Raw genomic sequence first — 23,347 nt, 5'->3', positions numbered from 1 at the left:
GACAAATTATTCTGTAGGAGGCAGTTTAGGCACTGATACTTATCTAGAGGAAGTTATTTTAAATAGCACTTGTGCTTGCTGCTTTAAAGTTTTTCCTTCATAAGCAAATTGAACCTCTGATCAAATAAATAAAACAGCTACTTTAGAACCTGATACAGATTTGCACAGTCTACTTCCAGTCTGCTAAAAGGTCCTAAGAAACAATGGAGGAGGTCAGAAAGCCTGCAGACACTTTTGCCTAGGGAAAAGTGCATTTAATCCTATTTGAGCATACAAATACTATAAGTTAAAACATTTGTGAAAAATATTTTTCTACAAGGTGTATGGAAATATTTTAATTTACTGTTCCTTAGTAGTTTTAAAACAACTGAGTTCCTTATATGTTTTATTGTTGATACAGAGAGGCCAAGAATTACATCAGAGCCTCAGGATGTGGATGTTACCTCAGGGAATACAGTGTACTTCACTTGCAGAGCTGAAGGCAATCCTAAACCAGAAATTATCTGGCTTCGAAACAAGTAAGTTTGAAAGAGGAAGATAGAAACATGATGTAAGTATGTTTGTCTCTGTGTGTGTACATTTCTATGTGCATGTCTACATGGATTACCTGCTAGTATATCAACAATTACAGCAGAAACTTACTGTAATTAAAAGAAGTATACAAAGTAATAATGGCTCAGATCTCTTTGATTAGGAATTGTAAATACTTAAGAGCTGATAACTTCAGGAAAAATTGATTTATGACTATAATACTACCAGTACGATTTTCAACTGTAGTTGTAACTGCAAAATTGCTCTTGCCTGTAAAACTAGATCATTTGTGTGTAAGTACCAGGCAATCCAATGTGGAGGTGTTGCACATGTAGTTTGTGAGTTAGCTAGTGTTTACATACATTTTGAGACAGAGCAAAAGCTGCTTTTTTAAAGGACTCCAACTGAATAAGAAGTTTCAGATATGGTCTTCCCTGACCCCTAGCTCCTCGGAGGCAGCTTTCCTCCAAGGTGTAGGTCCATTCCGGGAGAAGAGAAATATCACAAAATCACAGAATGTTCCAGGCTCCCTAGACTGGTACATAGACTAGCAGATGGAGGGCAGGCAAGTGCGTATATCACAGGATTGTAGGGTGACTCAGGTTGGACAGGATCTCAGGAGGTCTTTGGTACAGCCTTCTGCTCAAAGCAGGATTGTGCCAGGTTTCTTTATCCAGTTGAGTCTTAAAAGCTTCCAAAAAAGGAGGTGGCACAAGCTCTGTGGGTAACTTGCTCCATTACTTGTCCTCACTGCTTATAGGATGGAGGAAAGGGCCTATAAAGAACATGTGTCTTTCAGCAGCCTAAGGGCCAGCCCACTGCAGAATGGCTACTCAAGCTCTGCCCACAGCTTAGGTCCCTCTAATAGCGCTGGACACAGCACAGCTGAACCAAACATGTGGCAGAACACTGCCCCTCTTAAACTAACCTGAAATTACAATGGATACTTGAATTGCGAGTTTGACACTAGCTTAATCAGGCTTTGGCTTAATAATACTCTTGTAGAAATGAAGAACCTGATCCAGAAAATAAATTCTGTCACATTCTGAACCATTCTGTAAATTATACATTCTGTAAATTCTGAACAATTTTAGTTTTTTAGTTGCTCATAAAATGGAACAGTGCAGAATTATGGTTCTATAGCATTTTGTCAGAGAGAACCCCACGTGCAGCAAGCGTATAGTGTTTACAAAGTATGTCAAGAACAGAGCCTTCAGCTTGGATGGTATAATTATTTCATTAAGATTTTCTTTGGCTCGTGTACTTTTTATAATAAACAAAGAAAACATGTATTCAGAATACACATATGAAACAGTTTTCTGAAGAAATTTGAGCTTGGGGTGTGGGATTATTGACTCTGGCTTGCTTCCTGGCCGCATGAATGAGAGCAAAGCTCTCTGCAAGGTAGTTGAATATGGCAAGATTTCAGTCAAAAGCCATTGACCTGTTGAGCAGTATGTTGAACAGATCAGCAGTCAGGCTGCGTTTTGTACATAGGAGTTGAGATCTCATCCTTCCTCAGTGCTTTCTTCATTGTGTAGTGAGGAATGGAGTGGGAAACAGTTCTTTCATAAAACCCTTTAACTGTTCTTAGTTAATGTTACAGAAATGCAACCATGACATAGCCTGAAGACCCAATCTTATATTTCAAGTCAGTATAAATTATAGGTTCAGGTTCATTAGTGCTCCTTAAGCACTCTAGACAGAGGTATAGCAACTAACCTCTCTCCTAGTGAAAGTATCTTGAGTGTTCTGTCTTGCAGTAGAAACATTTTAAATTGATTTCCCAGTTAGAACAGCCTAAAGGAAAGTGAGGCCTGTTTATTTAGTTCACTTTTTTTCCCCCTGTAAGATTTCACTCATAAAAGTATTTTGGCTTTTCATTTTGAAGATGTCATATTTATCAATTCATTTTGTGTGTGCCGCCTTCTTCTCTTTAGCAGAAAATGAAAAGCTCTATCATTTTACTTAACACAGAAAATGCTTCCCCCTCCCCAAGTTATTTTGGGTGATATATTTGGAGTTTTATTATTTGACAGTTTTCTGTGCTTATGATTTAAAGATTTAACTCCAGCAGATTATTTTCTTCACAGTAACGAGCTCAGTATGAAAGAAGATTCCCGTTTAAACTTGCTAGATGATGGCACGTTAATGATTCAGAATACTCAAGAAACAGACCAAGGCATTTACCAGTGCATGGCAAAAAATGTGGCCGGAGAAGTGAAAACTCAGGAAGTTACTCTAAGATACTTTGAATCGCCAGGTAAGGAACATCAAGTCTGAATTTTCAGATAGAGAACCCTTTTGCTAATAAGATTGCTAAAAATAGGACGCTTTGACTCGTGTATGTTATTGACATGGTGATTTCTTATGTGTCTTAAGAACTAGATCATGAAGTTATAATATTCCTAGAATTAAAACTGCGTATCAGCCAGTTAATGAATGTGTTTATTATAATGTGGAACTGTGATGATCTTATAGGCTGTTAGTAGAAGGGTTAGGAAAAGAGGCTGTTACATTGCAACACTGCTCAGTGCAATAACTTTCTGTCTGAGTACCTGAAAACCACAAGCTTTCATAAAGGCCACTCATGAAAGCTTTGTCACACCCTGTCCAGCCATCGTTACTCAGGAGCTTTTTAGCCTGAATCTCTGTCTAGCCAGCATTTTCGTGTTTGCAAGCACTAAATTCCTTTCCAGGACTGTAATGTTTTTACATGCCAAACTTTACTGTGAGAAAATTTTGTTTTGACACTCAGCATTAGGTGAGCTTAAAATGTTACCATAAAGCACATATGCAGTAGGGAAAAGTTACTAAAATGTAGCTTAATCAGTTTGGGTGGGGGGGGAGTTGTGCACTTACAGCGTAAAAATTTTGGTTTCAGGATTCAGTGTCTATGTTTCTGAACAGCTCCTTTTATAGATTAGCAAATGAGAAGGAAGTACTTGAAAATAAATTTGGTGACAGTTATGAAAAAGCATCAGTGCAACTATATGAGTTTTTAGTTTTTTATCTATTGATATTTATAAATATCTGCATCTAGATATTTGCTTAAAGCAAGGCAGAATTTGCACCAAGATTAGAGTTATGTTGTATCAGAGCTATTAAAAATACCATAGATTCCCCAAAATATTGCAACATTCAGCTAAATTAGCACTTTGTGAGCTAAAAATCATATTTAGGCATCACTCTTTTCTCACAGCCCGGCCAAGTTTTGTGATCCACCCACAAAATACTGAAGTGCTAGTTGGAGAGAGTGTTACCTTGGAATGCAGTGCAACTGGACACCCTCAGCCACGAATTACCTGGACCAAAGGAGACAGAACCCCTCTACCAAGTGACCCTCGCATCACAATAACTCCATCAGGAGGACTTTACATACAAAATGTGAAGCAGGATGACAGTGGCGAATATACTTGTTTTGCAACTAATAGCATAGATGATATCCAGGCAACTGCATACATCATAGTCCAAGGTGGGTAATGTTAAACTAGGAGTGACATGCTGTAAAACGTATTAGGAAGATCGTTACTTTAAATTGTGTAGTTTTACCTTTTCTTCTGAGTTGTCAGAGCTGAACTAAAATGATAAAAGTTTTTAAACTACACTATTCTAGTGTACTCCACGGGAAAGTTTCATTGACTATTCTCAGAAGTTAGTCACTGGTGTTTTGAAATGGGCATTTCTTATTATGCTTTGTTTGCCTACAGGAGTAAACACGCAGTGTCAAATTTGTGGGGATTAATTTTTTTCTGTAACAAGCAGCAGTCCTAGAGATTATAATTTCTGCATAGAGTACTGGAAATAGAGTTTTGAGTACAGATCTGTGCTGCCTTTCTTTTGTAGACACTTCAGTGAATGTGGGAACATTTTCTGCTGAGTTTTATGGAAGGTATCACTCTGCCAGCCAAGGTGTTAGCACAGCTTTTCTACAAAACAAAAGTCAAAGTACTCTAACTTATTGACATTGATATAATTTTGGTATTTTATGTCAATAATATGACTATAAAGTATTTTGAGAACAATATATCAAAGCCTCTTATATGTATGAAGAATATTTTTTGCTAATGATTTTGTGCTGGAACTTGTATTTCCAAACATTTTGAGTAACCTTTACATTTGTTTAATCTTTCATAGGAGGAAAGGCTGTGGAAACTGAGGCTGTTTAGTCTAGAAAAGAGAAGACTGAGGGGGGATCTTATTAATATTTACAAATATCTAAATGGTGGGTGTCAGGAGGTTGGGGCATCCCTTTTTTCTGTTGTAGGTAGCAACAGGACAAGGGGTAATGGGATAAAACTGGAACACAAAAAGTTCCACTTAAATAGAAGAAAAAACTATTTCACTGTTCAGGTGAGGGAGCAGTGGCACAGGCTGCCCAGAGGGGTTGTGGAGACTCCTTCCTTGGAGGTCTTCAAGACCCACCTGGACATGTTCCTACGTGACCTGATCTAGGTTGACCTGCTTCTGCAGGGAGGTTGGACTAGATTATCTCTAAAGGTCCCTTCCAACCTTACCATTCTATTATTCTATGATTCTCATTCTAAGATCTCTAGTTGACAAGCGCTTTAGGTTGCAAATGCTTTGTTTATGAGTTCAGTTTTTAAAGCTATACAAAATGACTGGTCTGCATGGTTTCTTCATTTATTATTCATCAATGAATGATTGTGTTTTGAGAGACAAATTACCTCTCACACTGATAATGCTGTGATGCTACTGCAGAAATTGGCCCACTCGCTACTCACTACTTCCCTTTTGAGTAAAGAAGAAAATAAGCAACTATATTTCTTCACAATATAGCTGAGGATTTTTTGAGAGAAAGAAGAGAAGGTATTTTTAATGCAGAGAACACTCTGTGTTTGATTCTACAAATATTCCAGTACCTCTTGTTTTAATCTATGGCATTGTTCCCAGAAGCCTTCACTGGACTGAGTCACAACTTGATATTCACAGCCCATAAGAAAGATGGCACAAGTAGCAGCTCTAACTCTTTGCCCTATAGCAGTCACAATATAAAAGAGATCCATTAGCATCTCTTTTCCCATTAATATGAGCTATTCAGGTCACAAGGGAAACTATGTCTTTTCAGACAATCATGGGGTTTTTTTCTTTTCTTTTTTTTTAAACGAGTTTATTTTCTCTTCTGTAGCTCTACCTCAGTTTACTGTCACTCCTCAAGACAAAACAGTGATTGAGGGACAAACTGTTGACTTCCCTTGTGAAGCACAAGGCTATCCCCAGCCTGTTATTGCTTGGACTAAAGGAGGTAAGCATATTCTGGTTTTACTTTTAAAATGCTAGAATAGTTTAGCTGTTATTTTGAAATCACTCATACACTGAAAGGAATTGCATGGCTTCATTTAGATGCTTGAGTCTCTGAAGGAAACAGGGCTTATCTCTTTTTGCTTTAGCTACAAAAGTCAAGGTGTCTGACAGAAGCTAACTGCCTAAGCATTTTTTATTATTCAGTAAAAGTCACTAAAATATGGGTCTCTATAATAAGAAATATGAGCCAAATCATGTGTGGCAATACCAATCACTGCTGGTTTTCTACGGAAGAAATGGAGATGACTGTCATTAACTAGAGATCCGAAATGAGGTGGGATATGTGCTCTTCAGAAACCACAACAATACAACTTGTAACTGGCGTCAATATAACTGTATTTCCATCACTTAATGTGCATTGACAGGAACACTTCCTTATGAGGAAAGGCTGCAGGAAATGGGGTTATTTAGTCTAGAGAAGAAGAGACTGAGGGGGAATCTCATTAACATTTACAAGTATATAAATGGTGGATGTCAGGAGATTGGGGTATCCCTTTTTTTTTGTTGTAGCTAGCAACAGGACAAGGGGTAATGAGATGAAGCAGGAACACAAAAAGTTCCATTTAAATGAAGAAAAAACTATTTTACTGTGAGGATGATGGAGCAGTGGCACAGGCTGCCCGGGGAGGGTGTACAGTCTCCTTCCTTGGAGGTCTTCAGGGCCTGCCTGGTGATGTTCCTATGTGACCTGATCTAGGTGACCCTGCTTCTGCAGGGGAGTTGGACTAGATGATCTCTAAAGGTCACTTCCAACCCCTACCATTCTATGATTCTGTGGACACTTTGACAGGAACTTAATGTGCTTCCCACTGCTCCCCACAGAAATACATAAAACTAAATCATATGACTGAGAATGTCACGTTCATCATACTTCATGGCAACTTCCTTCTGGACATAAAACACGGCAATAATATTAAATTGAACAGTGATATTTGTTATTATTGTTCTTGTGATGCCTTCTCATTCAGATGCTTTATCACATGTCTTAAATGAAAATATTTATTTTTGCCACAAACAGAAGAGACCAGGATTATGATTGTGTGCATATGTAGGTTTTATTTCCTTTGTGTGTTTATGTTCTGAAAAGTAAAAGTTTCAAACTTCTTTTTAAAGGGAGTTTAATTTTTTCCTAATGTTTTATCAAATTTAAAGTCTTTCAGCTTTCTCTTTTTCTGATGCAAAGTGACTTTCTTCTGCACTGCCATAAATAGCAAACACTGTTGTTCTGTGTTTCAGGAGGCCAGTTGTCTGTTGACAGAAGACACTTAGTTCTATCCTCTGGAACCCTAAGGATTTCCAGGGTTGCTCTGCATGACCAAGGGCAGTATGAATGCCAAGCTGTCAACATTATTGGATCTCAAAGAATTGTTGTATACCTGACCGTACAGCCTAGAGGTACATTCTCCATGTACAGCTGCTGAAAAAAAAGAATTGGTATTTAAGCTTAAGCTAAAACACACAGTATTATGTTTGATTTGGTTTTTTCCTAAAAGGAAAGACTGAGAATTATTTTTGATGGCACAAAATGTTAATATAAATAATTCATCTTTGTTTGGAATGAAAAAAATGCTTTTTAATCTGAGCTTGGATAGTGCTTCAGGTATTTTACTGCATTTTACAATAATTTTTAAGTTGCTAGTTTTGATTTATAAGATGTTTTATCTGTTGTTATAAATTGAGCATGTGGCACAATGTGCCCTGACAGGCTTTGTTCAAAGTAACTTGGAGACTACATAAGCTTACAACCTTTCTTTTTTTTTTTTTTTTTTCAAATTCATAAAAGCTTGTTAAAATGAGACTATATCATTTGTTGCCTAAAAACTTGCTGTCCAGGGTGTTGCTATAATTTTGTATTTCTGGTCATTATTTCTGAGTATATCTATTTTTAGATTCCAGGTAGATTTTAATAAACAACATGTATGGACATTTATCACTATTTGTACAGAGTTTAATTCCTTTAGACCAGTCCATCCTCTGTGAAAGAGGTTTATCTCTTTCATTTACTCTTTTTTTATAGAGAACATAGACTTGCTTTGAGGATGAGTGTGTTCCTATGCTTGGGAAAATATTTTGGTTTGTGATAAGCCTAGTTTCTTGTAAGAGTATGTCCTGTTAACTGAATAGTGTCAGTAACATAATGTTTTGATGTCCAGAAGCAGAACACTTAGTTTTACAACAGGAGAATGACCTTCACAAAGAGAAGCCATTCCTTATACTTAAAATAAGCTGCAACAGGACAAAAAACACCAACACTACATTTCTCTTATGTTTTTCTTCAAGGAAATTCTAAGCTACTTTTAGCATTAATTGGAATCATATTAATATTGAAAATTTAGTTAAGTACTTTAGTGTTTAACTAAGTTCAAGGAAATTAAACATCTCATTCAATGCATTTCATGTTAGTGACCTCATTTTAAACATTTAAGCAGTGAAGGAGGCTCAGATATCTTCCTGAGCTTAGATGTTTGTCAGAAAAAAGTTTAATTGATTATTCTTAGTTGAGTAGTACTGAGAGACTGATTTATCAAAATGGAGATTTATTTTCACCTATATAACATTGTCAACTAAAATAGCATAAAACAAAACTCAGTTTAAAAAAAGCTTTACAGCTATCTGGCTTTATTAAACTTCGCTGAATTTAAGTAAAGTTTAATTAAATGATTTATTTGTAACTCGTTGCAAAATTCAGTCATCAAAAGATAGTAAATACAGGATTGAAGGCTGCATATGCAGTTTGAAATTGGAACTCTCCATACTTTCATTGCTGTTTTCAATTGTGTAAGAGAAAACTTATGGCCTTATAGCAAAAGGACAGTTCATCTGAGGAATGTCTAGTCAGTGAGTCACTGTGACTAAATTTGTATTCATGAGTACAGATTAATAGTCCAGGTCTATTTGCTGGCATGACATGGCTCACATATACAGAGCCAGACTCTCTTGCCTCCCAGTGCTGGATGCCTGCCTCTGGATACCTTTTTTGAAACAGTTTCTGGTTCTTGACAGTTGTTTGCATACAATTTAATGCCAGGGCCAAATTTGATTGGTGCTATAAAAACTTCTAAGCAACTAAAAACTTGCAAACAGAATAGGTTTATAGATTAAGAAAGGTTAGATAACTGAAAAAAATGAACCATAATGACCTCTTCTTTAATTGTCTTGCACAAATAGTATTTCATATCTTTTCAATGTATCATTTATTTTTTCAGTGACTCCTGTATTTGCAAGTGTTCCCAGTGACATGACAGTTGAGGTTGGCACAAATGTGCAGATCCCATGCAGTGCTCAAGGAGAGCCAGAGCCAGTAATTACATGGAATAAGGTACTAGATATTTGTTTGGTTGTTGCAGAAAGGCAGTGGCCTTCCTGTTTCTTCAAAACTAACTATTTAAAGTGCACGTTCATAGAACGGTAGGGTTGGAAGGGACATCTAGTCCAACCCCTCTGCGTTGTCAAATTATATTGCTTGCTCTAGTGTCTGAAAACGTTACCTCAAGTTTAATCAGCAAATCTTCTTTAATACAGAGAATTTATATAGATATCAAACCTGAATTTTACATATATTAAAAAATATATATGGTTACAGAAGTCATGGTTGTAATTGATCTTTTCTAAAGGTCTTTTCCAACTGCAACAACTCTATGACTATACAGACCAACTAAAATTCATAATGCAGGCCTATGTATTTTAGTGACAGTTCTGTGCAAGTATCCTATAAATAGTCCCATTTTCAATTGTATGATAGATACAAAGGTGTAAAAAAATACTAGGTTACTGAGCCCTTTGACAGTGTTAATTTGACACTTCAACCAGGACATGTTTCAGTAACTCTTTGGTAACCAGTTTCTAGCTTTGATTTCCATTGGTGCAATAATTGTTATATCAAACTATTAGAGTTATTAGCAGACTTACTGGTGAATCAGTGGGTTGCTAATGCTGGTCTTCAATTTTCTTGATTACCATCTCTGCAATTAGTGAACATTTAATGTACTGTAAATAGCTTCTAAACACATAGCACATGAGGAACTGATACATACAAAGCTCTTGAAATCTTTTTTAGTTGGTTAATTTTGAGTAAAATGAAATATACTTGTTCTCAAGAGGTGCTGTCTTATTTTTTATGTGGCAAGGACCTGTAACTGTTAAAATACTTTGTAATAATGAACACTTTTAAAGCAATTAAGTACACTGTACAATTTAGAAGTATATGGAAGTCCCCCTGTCAATGTAACAGTGTGTGAGGTTTTTTTCTGTGTCTCTTGGACTATTATCTTGACATAAAAAATAGAAACATACATGAAATGTAAAAAAAAAAAAAAAAAAAAAAAACCAAAAATTCAGTTTTTAAAACAAACAATGTTTAGAATAACTAAATGTTGTGCTTTGATGCAGGATGGAGTACAGGTAACTGAGAGTGGGAAATTTCATGTTAGTCCAGAGGGATTTCTTACTATTCGTGATGTTGGAACAGCCGATGAAGGTCGATATGAGTGTGTTGCCCGGAATACCATAGGCTACTCCTCAGTTAGTATGGTGCTCAGTGTTAACGGTAAGATGTACTAACCAGAGACATGAGTTAGATAATTAGTTTTATTCTAATTGATTAATTTTTTAAGATGCAAAAAAGTTAAATTCTTTCTTTGATTATTATTTTTCTTTTTCTCACATAATATTCTCTTCCTTTTTTCTTTTTTTCTTCATTTAATTCAGGCAGGGAGTAAGATGGGAATATGTCAGCCAAAACATCTCCAGGAGTTAAGCTTCAAAACAAACAATGTTTTTGGTTCCAGTTAGTCATACTGCTTTCCTCTTGAGATATTATTTGGACCTATTAAAGTTTGGTAGTGGAATCTACAGTCTTAATCTTTAGGGATTAGACAAAAAGTTCTGTGGCATCCTTAAAGAGACACTTAAAGCACTTGGTTGAAAATTATGCTGCAACAGTTGTGAAAAGAGTTCAGGAAAGTCATAATAATATTCACAGGCTAAAGGCAAAAACAAAAAGAAAATAATATTTAAGGTTATTCAAGTATTTGAAAGTAATATTTGTAAGTAATGGTATATAATAGTTATCTATGATTAATGTAAAATAATTGAAAATAAAATATCCAAAGAGGCTAAGGAAATGATTTTATTACACCTTGATGCTTTTCTGACCTATTTAGTAAAAATACTGATTTTTCAGACTCATTTTGATGGAAAATATTACAGAAATGGTGTCATTCTAGGTCTTCTGTAGAAAATGACACAAAATGTTCCTGTATCATTGAAAAATGAATATCGAGCAGTGATTTCTTCAACGTATCAGATATTGTTTTATAGTGTTCTATCTGATGTTCTGTATTTTGTTTCCAAAATAATAAATATTTATCAAGGATTTTTCTAATGTATTAATATCAGTCATATGTTATCAATAAAACTATGATATTCCCTGTCTTAAGCTGCTTCTAGTAGACTGTCAATCTGTCCCTGTCTCTATAAAAAGTAATATTTCTTCAATCTGCGGAGGTGACTTCTCAGAGAAAAATTGCAGGGCTAGGAATCATTTAATGGTAAGGTGTAATCTACATATATGAACGGAGGGTAACGGAGCACTGGCACAGACTACCCAGGGAGAGTGTGGAGTCTCCTTCCTTGGAGGTCTTCAAGACCCACCTGGACATGTTCCTATGCGACCTGATCCAGGTGAACCTGCTTCTGCAGGGGGATTGGACTAGATGATGTCTAAAGGTCCCTTCCAACCCTACCGTTCTATGATTCTATGAAGCCTGCAAATGAAAGTCTGTAAAAATCGATTAATCTTGATTACTCTGGAGATGCATAGAAAAAAAGGAGTTTATTTTTAAAAAAAAGCCAGATCTCAAATCAATAAGAGGTCTGAAAAATCAAACCATAAATTGAACTATAACCCTGATGGAAATCAGTTTCGTTCTCTTTGTGCTGGTGTTAAGTGCTCATTCTTAGCTCCTGAAGGAAACTACAAAACTCAGTGCTAGTATTTAATTTTAACGTGATTAATTTTCATGAAGGCAGCTGCAAAACTTGATGCTAGTATTTAATTTTAATGTGATTATTTTTCATGTAAACTGTAGCACCAATAAACATAAAATAAGTGAAACTACCCTGATTAATCTGCATTCAATCTGAAAATGTAAATGATGTTTCAGATACTGTTTATGGTTGCTGTAAAACCATAAACTGGAGAAGCAAGGAGGACAGGTGAACAGATCATAAGTACTGGATTTTTGCTATCTGGATAACGCTAATAATGTCATAGCAAGAAATGCCTAAAACTTGCATGTCAGCATTTCTTTTAAATAAAGTTAGTGTTTTATGAATTATTTTAATGCATAACAATGCTTTTCTAAAATTGAGACAGAATAAAGTCAAGCACATAGAAGCCACAGGACACGTTTTGATGGCCATGTTTGATAATATTTTAAAGACGCTTTTGTTTTACCATTTTCTTCTGTCCTTTCATTTTGTAAAAATCTCTGGATTAAGTGTAAAGCGGGATACGTGTGGATTGCATTTTCATTGCTTAAAGAAATTGCCCCTTTTCTCCTGCCTCATCCTTCTTTTTCCACAGCACCTTCCCCCCCCCCTCCCCAGCCCCTCCCCCAAAGTTTTTTTGTGAAAGGCTTGCAGGGAGCTTTAACTTTTATTATTGATCAGTCTAAAAAGAGGACTACTGTCAGCAAATAGTCTAAACAAAAGTAAAGTACAGTACAGTTAACATTTGACCAAGGTTTATGTCAGCCCACATATACCATTAATCATAAAGATAACTGTGCAAAACATACCTAAAGTGAATGAGGTTACATCTATTGTAGACAGCATAAGTGAAGGTAATCAGCGATTGGATTTTTACCATCTGCATTGTGGCAGTGTTGAGGTCGTTCATGGCATACAAGCACTCTCTGACACAACTAAAAAGAGGGTAGCAAACCTGTAAAAGACATTTATCCTTAAGATAAGTCGCTTATCTGAGAATGTTTCTATGTGGTTGCCATGAAAGTGAAGCTGTCGAGCAAGGAGGACAGTTAATAATTCGTTAGTAATTACTGCCATTAGTCACTGTGGAAAGGATCAGCTCATGTTGGATGCTGGGAGTATGTTGTCAGCTGGCCCCAGGGCAGAGAAAAAGGCTGCAGCTACAGCTATAGAATGCTAGGGACTGTTTTATGTGATGGTATAGATGGTTAAGTTTGATTACCCAGGTCTAGACTCTGAAACTCATAGACACAGCCTAAGCCAGCAGTTATGAAGGAATAATGAAATATTGCTTAGAAAAGAAAAAAAAATGTAATAATAAAAAGCTTGCAAACAACGAGGTTTGTGTCAGCTGATTCTGTACATCTGCTGATTTTATTCAAGTGTATTTGCTTTGGACTTTTTCCCTACTTTACCCTTCTTCCTGTGTGATTTTTTCCAATCCAAACACGCTCTGGAAATTGTTAGCTGTTGCCCCTGGATCTGGTAGTTCTTGGTTTAAGCTGAAAGGAAGGTTATTAGCCTTAGATATGCTGTGCAAACATCCATCTGCAACTGAGTACTGGATAAAAAGGCAGATGAATGGGCCTATGCATTAGTGAGTTTCCAGTGTTAGGCAGAGCCATTAAATATCATGCAAGGATGAGATTTTTAATGTAGTATTAAAAGCTAGATCATTTTAAAATAAAAAACCAAAAAAAACCTTAAAATAAAAAACAAAGTAGTGATCAAAATAAATAAGATCATTCTAGTCCTTTAAAATGAATGTGTGTTGCTTACTGTAGACTGTCAGAAGAGGAGCAATGTTAATATACTGTAGCTATTTAGGAATAGAGAAAATCCTATTGTTTTTTTAAAAAATAATATGTTTGTGGGTTTTTGATTTTTTTTTGTGAAATCTCTTTGAATTAATGTGATGCATGTGTTCTAAGAGGCAAATTGAATCTATCAGTAATTTTCCATTTGTTGTAGAACATTCCTGTAAACTCCTTACATTCCTATATTGAATACAGTACTAATTGAAATTAAAAGGAAATCCTTACATTGATTTTAGTGGCTAGAGAGGTCAGACTCTTGATATCAACACCTGAAAGCTGATACGTGCACCACACCAGAAAACTACTCTTAATAATAATTACTTTTTATTTGAAGTTATAGAACTAATTAATGGACAATTAAATGCTGTATGTATTTGTCTTCACTTTATTTTGGTTTAGAATTTTAAGCAAGTTAACTGTTAAATTTAAAACTTCTGTTTAAATTAATTTTTCTCTACCGTAATATGCTTTGATAGAATTTCAAAATGGTCAAGAATTTTATATTTGGACAAACTAATGCTGAAAGAACAGGGGTTTACTTTGTACAACTGAAATGATGTCGTGTCTAGACTCTGTTTTATAGAAGTATCTTTTTGTGCGTGGCCATTTTTGCAATAACATGTGAATTCCTCTTTCTGTAGTCCCTAATGTCAGCCGAAATGGAGATCCTTTTGTACAAACATCAATTGTGGAAGCAATTGCGACTGTTGACAGAGCAATAAATTCAACACGTACACATCTGTTTGACAGGTATCCACTTCTTTTTTTTTTTTAATATTGAGATGTCAATGTTAGCTTTTATACACTGAAAATAATTAATTTTTATTTTTAAGCAAGAAGCCATTTTAATATTTAAATGCCATTGTTAACATCTGATTAGTTCTAGGAATGCTAATAGTTTAACATATAAGGATTCCTATTGTTTAAACACTCCTATAGAGATCTCTTTTGGCTGTAACAGTTTTTCTGCTGAGCTAACATGTTATTAAAAGGCTGCTAAATGTTTAATTGCTACTAAATGTTTAATTGCTACTAAATGTTTAATGTTTTATTATTTTATTAAATTTTTTGCCTTCCATTTTGAGATGAGTAACCAAGGTATGTACTCATCATGTCGCTGAATGCTTACATGATTTATGTAGTGTTGTTATTTTGTAACTCCTGTGTACACTTACAATTTTTTTCAAATTGTCTATCAGTCGTCCTCGTTCTCCAAATGATTTGCTAGCCTTATTTCGATACCCAAGGGATCCGTACACTGTCGAGCAAGCAAGAGCTGGGGAAATATTTGAAAGGACATTACAGCTTATTCAAGATCATGTACAAGACGGTCTAATGGTTGACCTGAATGGAACAAGTCAGTACGCTTTCCTTATTTTTTTACGGTGAAGTGTATTGGCCTTCTTAAGTTGTAATGCTTCAGGAGACAGCTTCTGGGTCTCAGTCCCAGTTGCAGACCGTTGCACTGAAATCAGTGTGGAGTATTTGACTTTGCAAAACATTACCAAATATATGTGTTTGCCCAGTTCAGTCCTTGGTTTGCACATTGCTATGTTATGGTGTAACTAAGGTTTGAGGTCTCTGAGTAGAGTGTTTTTGTTTTTCCTCACATTGACATATTAAGGAAAAATTTGTGTTGAGGTTCTTCTGCTGATCAAATTCAGTATAATGGAAATGGATAATGCATACTATGTATTCATTAGGACCATTATTTCATAGCAGAACAGACTTTTCTGTTATGTATTAAAAGTAATCAGTTTCTTTAAGTAAAACCATTTTGTCTTGCTGTGCCTTTGCAAGAAGAAAAGATGATACAAGAAAGACATGTATACTTTACAACTCAAGGTTTCTGTGTGCACCACGATAAAATCCAAAGAATTATTTGCCACACATTCTTTAAGTGCACGTCAAACTAAGCTAATTGCTTCCTTTAACACTGATCTGGCGTAATGAGAAATCCATTTTTTTGTGCTTTTAAAAATAGCAGAAAAATGTGAGATTGAATATTTCCGCCTTTTAGTTATTGAAGTCCAACTTCAAATTCACAAAGTCCAGCTGGAGCACGTATTCATAATGGGAGTAGATATGTGTGTGGATAGGCTTGAGATGTAGAACTAAAGCATTTGGAAATAATGGTAGAGTTTTAGCAGGGCATTTGAGACCGGAGACATAGCCAAAAGCCACACTGAAAATCTAGAGGAAATATTTTGACTTATTATATTCTGTTTGATGTTTATAATTGAATATTTATTGTAACTTCCGAAAACTTTTAACTCTGACTGTGAACTGGGCAAGTATTTGTAAGAACAAAGGCTGCAAGCTTTGTGAAGTACCATATTTGCTAGTAAAAGAAGCTTGTTACTCATTATTAGAGCTGAGTAAATAATTTGTGATGTATAGCTTACTACAAAAATCTATTAAAAGCTCTTTGAAGGCTTGTATTTTATGAGCAACACAGTTTAATTTGATTCTCTGATAAGATGCATATGCAAGCATATTGAATATAATACTAGAAATATATTAAGTCTCGTGTTAAAATAGGTTAATGCTTTTCACTAGGATTTGTAATCAGTCACTTAAAGTTTACTGAAAATTGGTGTTAAGACATACAATACAGATTAGTGAATATGAAATCAGACAGCTTTCTGTGATATTGGAAATTCTGTTCACAACCAGAGCTTGCTTCTTAGCCCCACAAAATCCATAGAAACACGGCTTTTAGGGAAATTTAAATAACAAAAAAAAAATCTGATTTCATTTAGTTAGTCTAATGCTCAGTTTTTAGTACTCACATTTGTCCATATTTGGTTTTATTTCAAAACTTAGAGCCCAAAGGAAGGTATTATTTAGCATGTTTGCAGTGGGAATAGTCGAGAAGCTTGACAATTTTCCATTCAGAGACTTAAAAAAATGTAAAATCTTGGAATATTCCAAGGAAAGACCATGGAGACAAATTCTCCTCTTCAGTGCCAGACCATGTAACAAGGGGAATGGCTACAAAATGCTGCCTGGGAGGTTCATATTGGATGTTAGGAAACATTTTCTCACCAGGAGGCCGGTGCATCACTGGACCAACTTATCCAGAAAGGCTGAGAAGTCTGTCTTTCAAGGTCTTCAGGTCTGCTAGACAGGGACACTGATGAGCTGATGCAGTGCTGGAAGCAGACTTGCTTCAAGCAGGAGTTTGGTCAGGGTAAGAGGTCCCTTCTAATCAATATATCTGACTCTGTGAAACATATTACTTGTAGGGTTTTTTTAAAAAAAAAATCAGCTAACACTATGTGAATTGAGCTAGCCAGCTTCTAAGCACTGGAAATGCTCAGTTTCCAACCTTTTAGAAAGCAGAGACAATTAGTGTTTAAATATAAGAGAAAACTATTTTACTGTGAGGATGAGGGAGCCCTGGCACAGGCTGCTCAGAGGCATTGTGCATTCTCCTTCCTTGGAGGTCTTCAAGACCCACCTGGACACGTACCTATGCAACCTGATCTAGACTGAGCTACTTCTGCAGGGAGGTCGGACTAGATTATCTCTAAAGGTCCCTGCCAACCCTACCATTCTGTTTACATGATAATGTGAGGGTTAATTTAGGGTCTGAGTTTGGCGTTTATGGAAGTCTCCGCTCGTGCTTAGAGAGCCATCAAATCTAATCCAGAAATGAAATATTGCCTCCCACTTGAACTTCTAAACAGAGAAGCTGGACCTTTTATTTTAAGTTGGAAATGGAGGTCATTCCACTCAAAACGTTCATAGTCAAATTTTGCTCACAACTTGATTTCAGAAATGTGGGTGGCAATCAGGATAACAACAACAGACAAATGCTTATGTAAAAACTGCATGAATAGTAATCATAAGGAAAGAACTCCATTATGGATGAAGATAATTTAAAAAGGAATGTTATTACAAAGAAGATATATTTTCTGGGTATATTTTTAGGATTAAACTGCCCTAGTAACCTGCATATTATAATATGGTATCAATAATATCCTCAAAGAGGATAGTAAATGCCACTTGCTATTTTTTTGCTCTAGGGTTTATTTTTCTTTTTCCTAGTTTGAAGTAGTCTTTAAAATAATTTATGTGTGTCTACAAGAGTTAGTTTTGCCTAGTGCAAGCACTAGGTCTTTAATGTCTTTGCTTTGACTTGTAAACTGCTTGGGAGTACATGTAGCCTGAGGCTGAGAAAATATAAATCCTCTAACTGAGCACAGATCCTGTCCCAGCTGAGCAGCCATAAACAATCGAGTACCTTTCAAGGCAAAGAAGTACTTTGGGTGGTTTATTTGAAATTGCTCTGCATTGTAGACATTGGCAGAGAGACAATGTGTCTATGAACACATTTATGTGTTAAATGTAGATGAAGGTCAGTGTCTTTGCAGGCACACTGGGACTGAGCTCAGGACCAAAAGGAACATTTAAGGACTGTGTGCAATTAACCTGCACAGACCTCTTGCAAAAGTGCATTCAGTTCCTGTTCTTGAGTGATTACCATTATGGTGGGAACCCTGTAAGTCCATGGGAACACAGTACCACTGTACACTCACTCATTTCCCTTTTTCCTTCTGCTTTTATTCTGCTTGTTTGGTTTTACCCCTGACCGCAAGCTTTCCACATGAAGAGCCATAGTGGCATATGACAGTTCTTAGTTGGCTAAAGGTATATCTGCATTGCCAAATATTATACCTCTTGGGCTCTTTCCTGTGTCCTGGAACCTTGCTCATCCACACTGTATATCCATTAATCACTCAAAGTGTTACCTGTGCTTTGGATCAGCAGGGTCCATTTGAAGTCAGTCTCCCAGTTGTGCTCACTTTCTGTGCTTTGGTGAGAGTTCTGGTAAGGTCTTTTCAAATTCAGTGAAAAATGTGGTCCAGGGCCACATTCAGTCCAGGAGAACAAAGTAAAGCTTTTCTGAAGGAAAAGTTGCTGCTATTACATAATGGGTACAGTAGGGATGTAATTCTCAGCATCAAAAATTTCACTCTACAGACACATTTCTATTGGTCTACACAAGTTGATAATGTAGATAAAGCCCAAATTAATTGTTTTTGGATTTTTTGTTTTTTCTTTGTTTTTTTTCCCCTTGAAACAAAGCCCAGATGTTTCGTTAAAAAATGTCAGGTTTAGAATTACTCCTAATAGGCAGCATGGACAAGGCACAGCCAAACTGTTCTGCTATTTGTAGTCACCCAGCACTGTACTAGGAGACCTTATGCTCTTTAATTCTTCCACATGCCGTCATACCACAGCAGAGATCATGCGACACATAGCCTTAATCTGAAGTTATAAAAACATATATTTTGTATATTTTTTCTATGAACCGAGAAAAAATGCAGTAAAGTGGTAGGTATGTTATAGTCCCAGAGGTGAATGGTGTGGACTGCACGTGAAACCTGTGCCAAATGTTTTATGCAAACACTGAATAATATGAATGTGAGTTACTCCACACCATTTGTTCTACAGATCACTCCTCTATTTAGCTCTGTTGCCTGTGGTTGTTTTCTTTTGTGTTTTTTGTTGATTTTTTTTTTTCTTAAAATTCTGCAACTTTGACTATAATAAACCAACCAAAATTGTAATGTTCAGTGAATTATCGAGTCTCGTAAGAGAAAGTCTTGAAATCCATGTAAAAGTTACTGACAGGTTTTAAAATGCTTGTTTTACTAATGTGAGGAAAAATTCCCATTTGTCTCAATAGGAGACTTTTATTTCTGAAAATATCTGTTTTCTCAAGTGGCCAAATAAATAATGTGCTCCTTTTGTGAACATTTTGTAAAAGTTATACTTGAAGTGGTATTTTACAAAGTTCCCTCTTGACCTCATAGTGATTGTTGCTCAAATGACCTAATGCTTTAACATACATATGTGATTATTATTTTTCTTTTTAAACAATAGGGAAATGCAATATAATAAACTAACATTTCAAATAAATTCATGGTCTCTGGGGACCTTGAGTCTATGAAGCCTTTGATTTTCTCCCTGTCTCTCTTCTGGTTTCAGGTTATCACTATAATGACCTTGTATCCCCACAGTACTTGAATCTGATAGCTAATCTCTCGGGCTGTACAGCCCATAGACGAGTGAACAACTGCTCAGATATGTGCTTCCACCAGAAGTACAGAACACATGATGGAACGTGCAACAACCTTCAGCATCCCATGTGGGGTGCTTCTCTGACAGCCTTTGAACGTCTGCTAAAGTCAGTCTACGAAAATGGATTTAATTTGCCTCGGGGAATTGAACCCAAGAGGCTCTCTAATGGCTATGCACTCCCAATGCCTCGCTTGGTTTCAACTACTCTGATCGGAACAGAAACAATAACTCCTGATGACCAGTACACTCACATGCTCATGCAGTGGGGTCAGTTTCTTGACCATGATCTTGACCTCACCGTGGCTGCCCTAAGTGAGGCCAGGTTTTCAGATGGTCAGCACTGCAGTTCAGTTTGTACAAACGATCCTCCGTGCTTTTCCATCATGATACCACCAAATGATCCCAGAGTTCGAAATGGTGCACGCTGCATGTTTTTTGTACGCTCCAGTCCGGTTTGTGGGAGTGGCATGACATCTCTCCTGATGAATTCTGTGTACCCACGCGAACAGATCAACCAGCTGACTTCATACATCGATGCATCCAATGTCTATGGCAGTTCAGACCACGAAGCGCTAGAAATCAGAGACTTGGCAAGTCAAAGGGGTCTTCTGAGACAGGGCATCGTACAGAGATCTGGAAAGCCACTTCTCCCATTCGCCACTGGGCCACCAACAGAGTGTATGAGAGATGAAAATGAGAGCCCTATTCCCTGCTTTTTAGCTGGTGATCAACGTTCTAATGAACAGCTGGGTCTTACCAGCATCCACACATTGTGGTTTAGAGAGCACAACAGAATTGCCTCAGAGCTACTGAAACTCAATCCACACTGGGATGGTGACACAATATATCACGAAACACGCAAAATTGTTGGTGCAGAAATGCAACACATAACATTTAGCCACTGGCTGCCTAAGATCTTTGGAGAGGTAGGCATGAAGATGCTTGGCGAATATAAGGGTTATGATCCCAGTGTTAATTCTGGCATAACTAATGAGTTTGCAACTGCCGCTTTTAGGTTTGGTCACACACTCATTAATCCTTTTCTGTATCGACTGGATGAAAACTTTGAACCTATTCCACAAGGCCATCTACCTCTTCATAAGGCATTCTTCTCTCCATTTCGGATTGTAAATGAAGGAGGCATTGATCCACTTCTAAGGGGATTGTTTGGTGTTGCTGGTAAGATGCGTGTCCCATCACAATTACTCAATACAGAATTAACAGAAAGACTCTTCTCCATGGCACGTACTGTGGCTTTAGATCTGGCAGCTATGAATATTCAGAGAGGCAGAGATCATGGAATTCCTCCCTACCATGATTTTAGAGTTTACTGTAATCTTTCTTCAGCTCAGACTTTTGAAGATCTGAAAAATGAAATTAAGAATCCTGAAATCAGGGAGAAACTTAGCAGGTGAGCCTGAGGTGAAGAAGAGCAATCGATATATCTAAATGTGCATGCAAAATTAGTAGCTAAATGTCTATCTGCAAGAAAATATTTGTTAAGAAAGGGGTAAAGGGATTTTTTAAAAAACCTTTGTGTATACCAGGAAATAGATGTGGAAAATTGAACAATAAGAAGTGAATATATACTGTATGTGTTCATGAATTTGTTAGTTTGAAATGTCTGGTTTTATAAATGCTGTTAAATATTAATGTTATTTCAGTATGAGGACATATTTAATGCCAGTCTCATGGAAATGTTGACATGTTTAATTCTGTCCATTGCCTACACTAAACCAAATGGGAGTACCATTCAGTGTATTTTCATGTGGACATGCTTCACCACTGGTAATCTGTTCTTTAGGTCTTCACTGTTTGAAAATAAGTCTTCAGCTACTTGCCACCCATAGGTTACCTATACAAAATCAAAGGCAGAATTAGTCGCAGCTATGGTAAAAGAAGTATACAGAAGGGCAGGAAAGAGAAGCTATTGAAAAAGAAACAGTTCTAAGAAAATAGAAAAAAAAACAACTAGGAGAAAGGAAATTAGAGGGTGTAGACTTGCAGACCCCCATGATATTGCTCACATATATAACCTACATTTCAGGGTTTCTTGCATATACACCCATAGGCTGTTCATAAAAGATGTAACATTGTCACTGTCGTTTTTACTTTTGCCCTTAGTTTTACGGCACATTTTGTAAAATATTTGATATTAAATGTTTGTGTTTTTCTATTTGTAGGTTATATGGTTCCCCACTGAACATAGACCTATTTCCTGCTCTAATGGTAGAGGATTTAGTTCCAGGGAGCCGGCTGGGGCCAACTTTGATGTGTCTGTTAAGCACACAGTTTAGGCGTATTCGGGATGGAGACAGGTAAATTGAAATACCAGGAAACCAAAACTAATTTTAAACTGAAGATGTTTAATAACAGTTGCAATGTTTTGTTTCCAAATAAAACTGTCTTTTATTTTCATTTCTGATTTTAATACATAGTTGAAAAGATGAATGCAGATTTAAAACATTATTAGAAGCTAAGATTAATTTATTTTTTAAATCCATTACTTTTTGTGTGGAATATGTCATACTGACTTCCAAAAAGCACCACAGCCAACACATGCTAGGTTTCCTTTTACCAATTATTCAAGTCACTTAACCTTGTTATTTAATTGTTTTTTCATTGTTATTTAATTATTTTATTAGCAAAGGAATTGAGGTGGTTGTTTTCACCATCTCCATCACTTTTCTGAAAAGTTGAAAAAATATTGCTGTGTGCATATAACCCCTGAACATATTTCGATACAAGCAGTCTGTGTACCAAAGATTTTTAAAAGCAGACAGATTATCCCAAAGAACACAATTTGATAATTGTTCTTAAATAACTTTACATGCACATTATGAGCAATTTATAATTTTCAGTTTCCACAGTACCTGAAATAAGAAAATAGTCACTGCTGTTACAGTAGCCAGATCTCCTTTGCATGTTTTCTACACACTCCTTTGGAATCTAAAAATCAACATTTATCTCATTTTGACCTAATTTGTGACCTAGACTCATGGATTTTTCTTGACATGAGGGTAGAAAGACTTAAGTTGATTAGTCCCATCCCAGTGAAGGGGAAACACGGGAAGAAGTATTAAATAAGATTTGATTCACTTTGCCTAATGCTATTTGCTCTCTGTAAGTTAAAAATTTGCCACTTATGACAGTATAAAGGGTTTTTTATTTCCAAAGTGAATAACACAAGCCTTTTTATATGCTTTTTTTTTAAAAAAGACTTTATAAATAAAATCTGTGTAAGCTGTGAAACACAGAACTCTCTATCCTGGCTGTATGACCTCCAGATTGCTGGTGACAAGTACCTATTTTAGTGAACCACAGAATGGTAGGGCTTAGAAGGGAGCTTTAGAGGTCATCTAGCCCAAACTCCTTGCTAAAAACAGATTCACCTAGATCAGGTTGCACAGGAATACCTCCAGAGAGGAAGACTCCCATTTGTGTCACAGCAGGATAATGATACTGCTGTTTTTGTCTGTGTGTCTGTGTTTTAACATCAGAGTTGTTTTGGTTTTGTTTTTTTTTTTTTGTTCCTGAAACAACATTTAGAGACTGTAGAAAAACATCGACTATTTAGGAAATGAGATTCT

At 36.3% G+C, this 23,347-nt stretch overlaps 1 protein-coding gene across 1 annotated transcript in view; it reads left to right on the top strand.

Annotated features, from left to right (window-relative positions):
• Positions 1 to 23,347, top strand: part of PXDN (peroxidasin) — an 86,842-nt gene that overhangs the window by 45,322 nt on the left and 18,173 nt on the right. The window contains exons 8-18 of the mRNA XM_061990601.1: positions 401 to 518; positions 2,625 to 2,794; positions 3,734 to 4,006; positions 5,681 to 5,797; positions 7,093 to 7,251; positions 9,063 to 9,175; positions 10,246 to 10,402; positions 14,306 to 14,414; positions 14,864 to 15,021; positions 19,665 to 21,168; positions 21,941 to 22,075. Coding sequence (XP_061846585.1) covers positions 401 to 518; positions 2,625 to 2,794; positions 3,734 to 4,006; positions 5,681 to 5,797; positions 7,093 to 7,251; positions 9,063 to 9,175; positions 10,246 to 10,402; positions 14,306 to 14,414; positions 14,864 to 15,021; positions 19,665 to 21,168; positions 21,941 to 22,075 — 3,013 coding nt within the window. The remainder of the gene's footprint in view (positions 1 to 400; positions 519 to 2,624; positions 2,795 to 3,733; positions 4,007 to 5,680; positions 5,798 to 7,092; positions 7,252 to 9,062; positions 9,176 to 10,245; positions 10,403 to 14,305; positions 14,415 to 14,863; positions 15,022 to 19,664; positions 21,169 to 21,940; positions 22,076 to 23,347) is intronic.

This window comes from Colius striatus, chromosome 2 (assembly GCF_028858725.1).
Source record: "Colius striatus isolate bColStr4 chromosome 2, bColStr4.1.hap1, whole genome shotgun sequence".
Taxonomy (NCBI): domain Eukaryota; kingdom Metazoa; phylum Chordata; class Aves; order Coliiformes; family Coliidae; genus Colius; species Colius striatus.
Note: the sequence above shows the minus strand (reverse complement) of the source record. Positions and strands in the feature narration are given on the sequence as shown.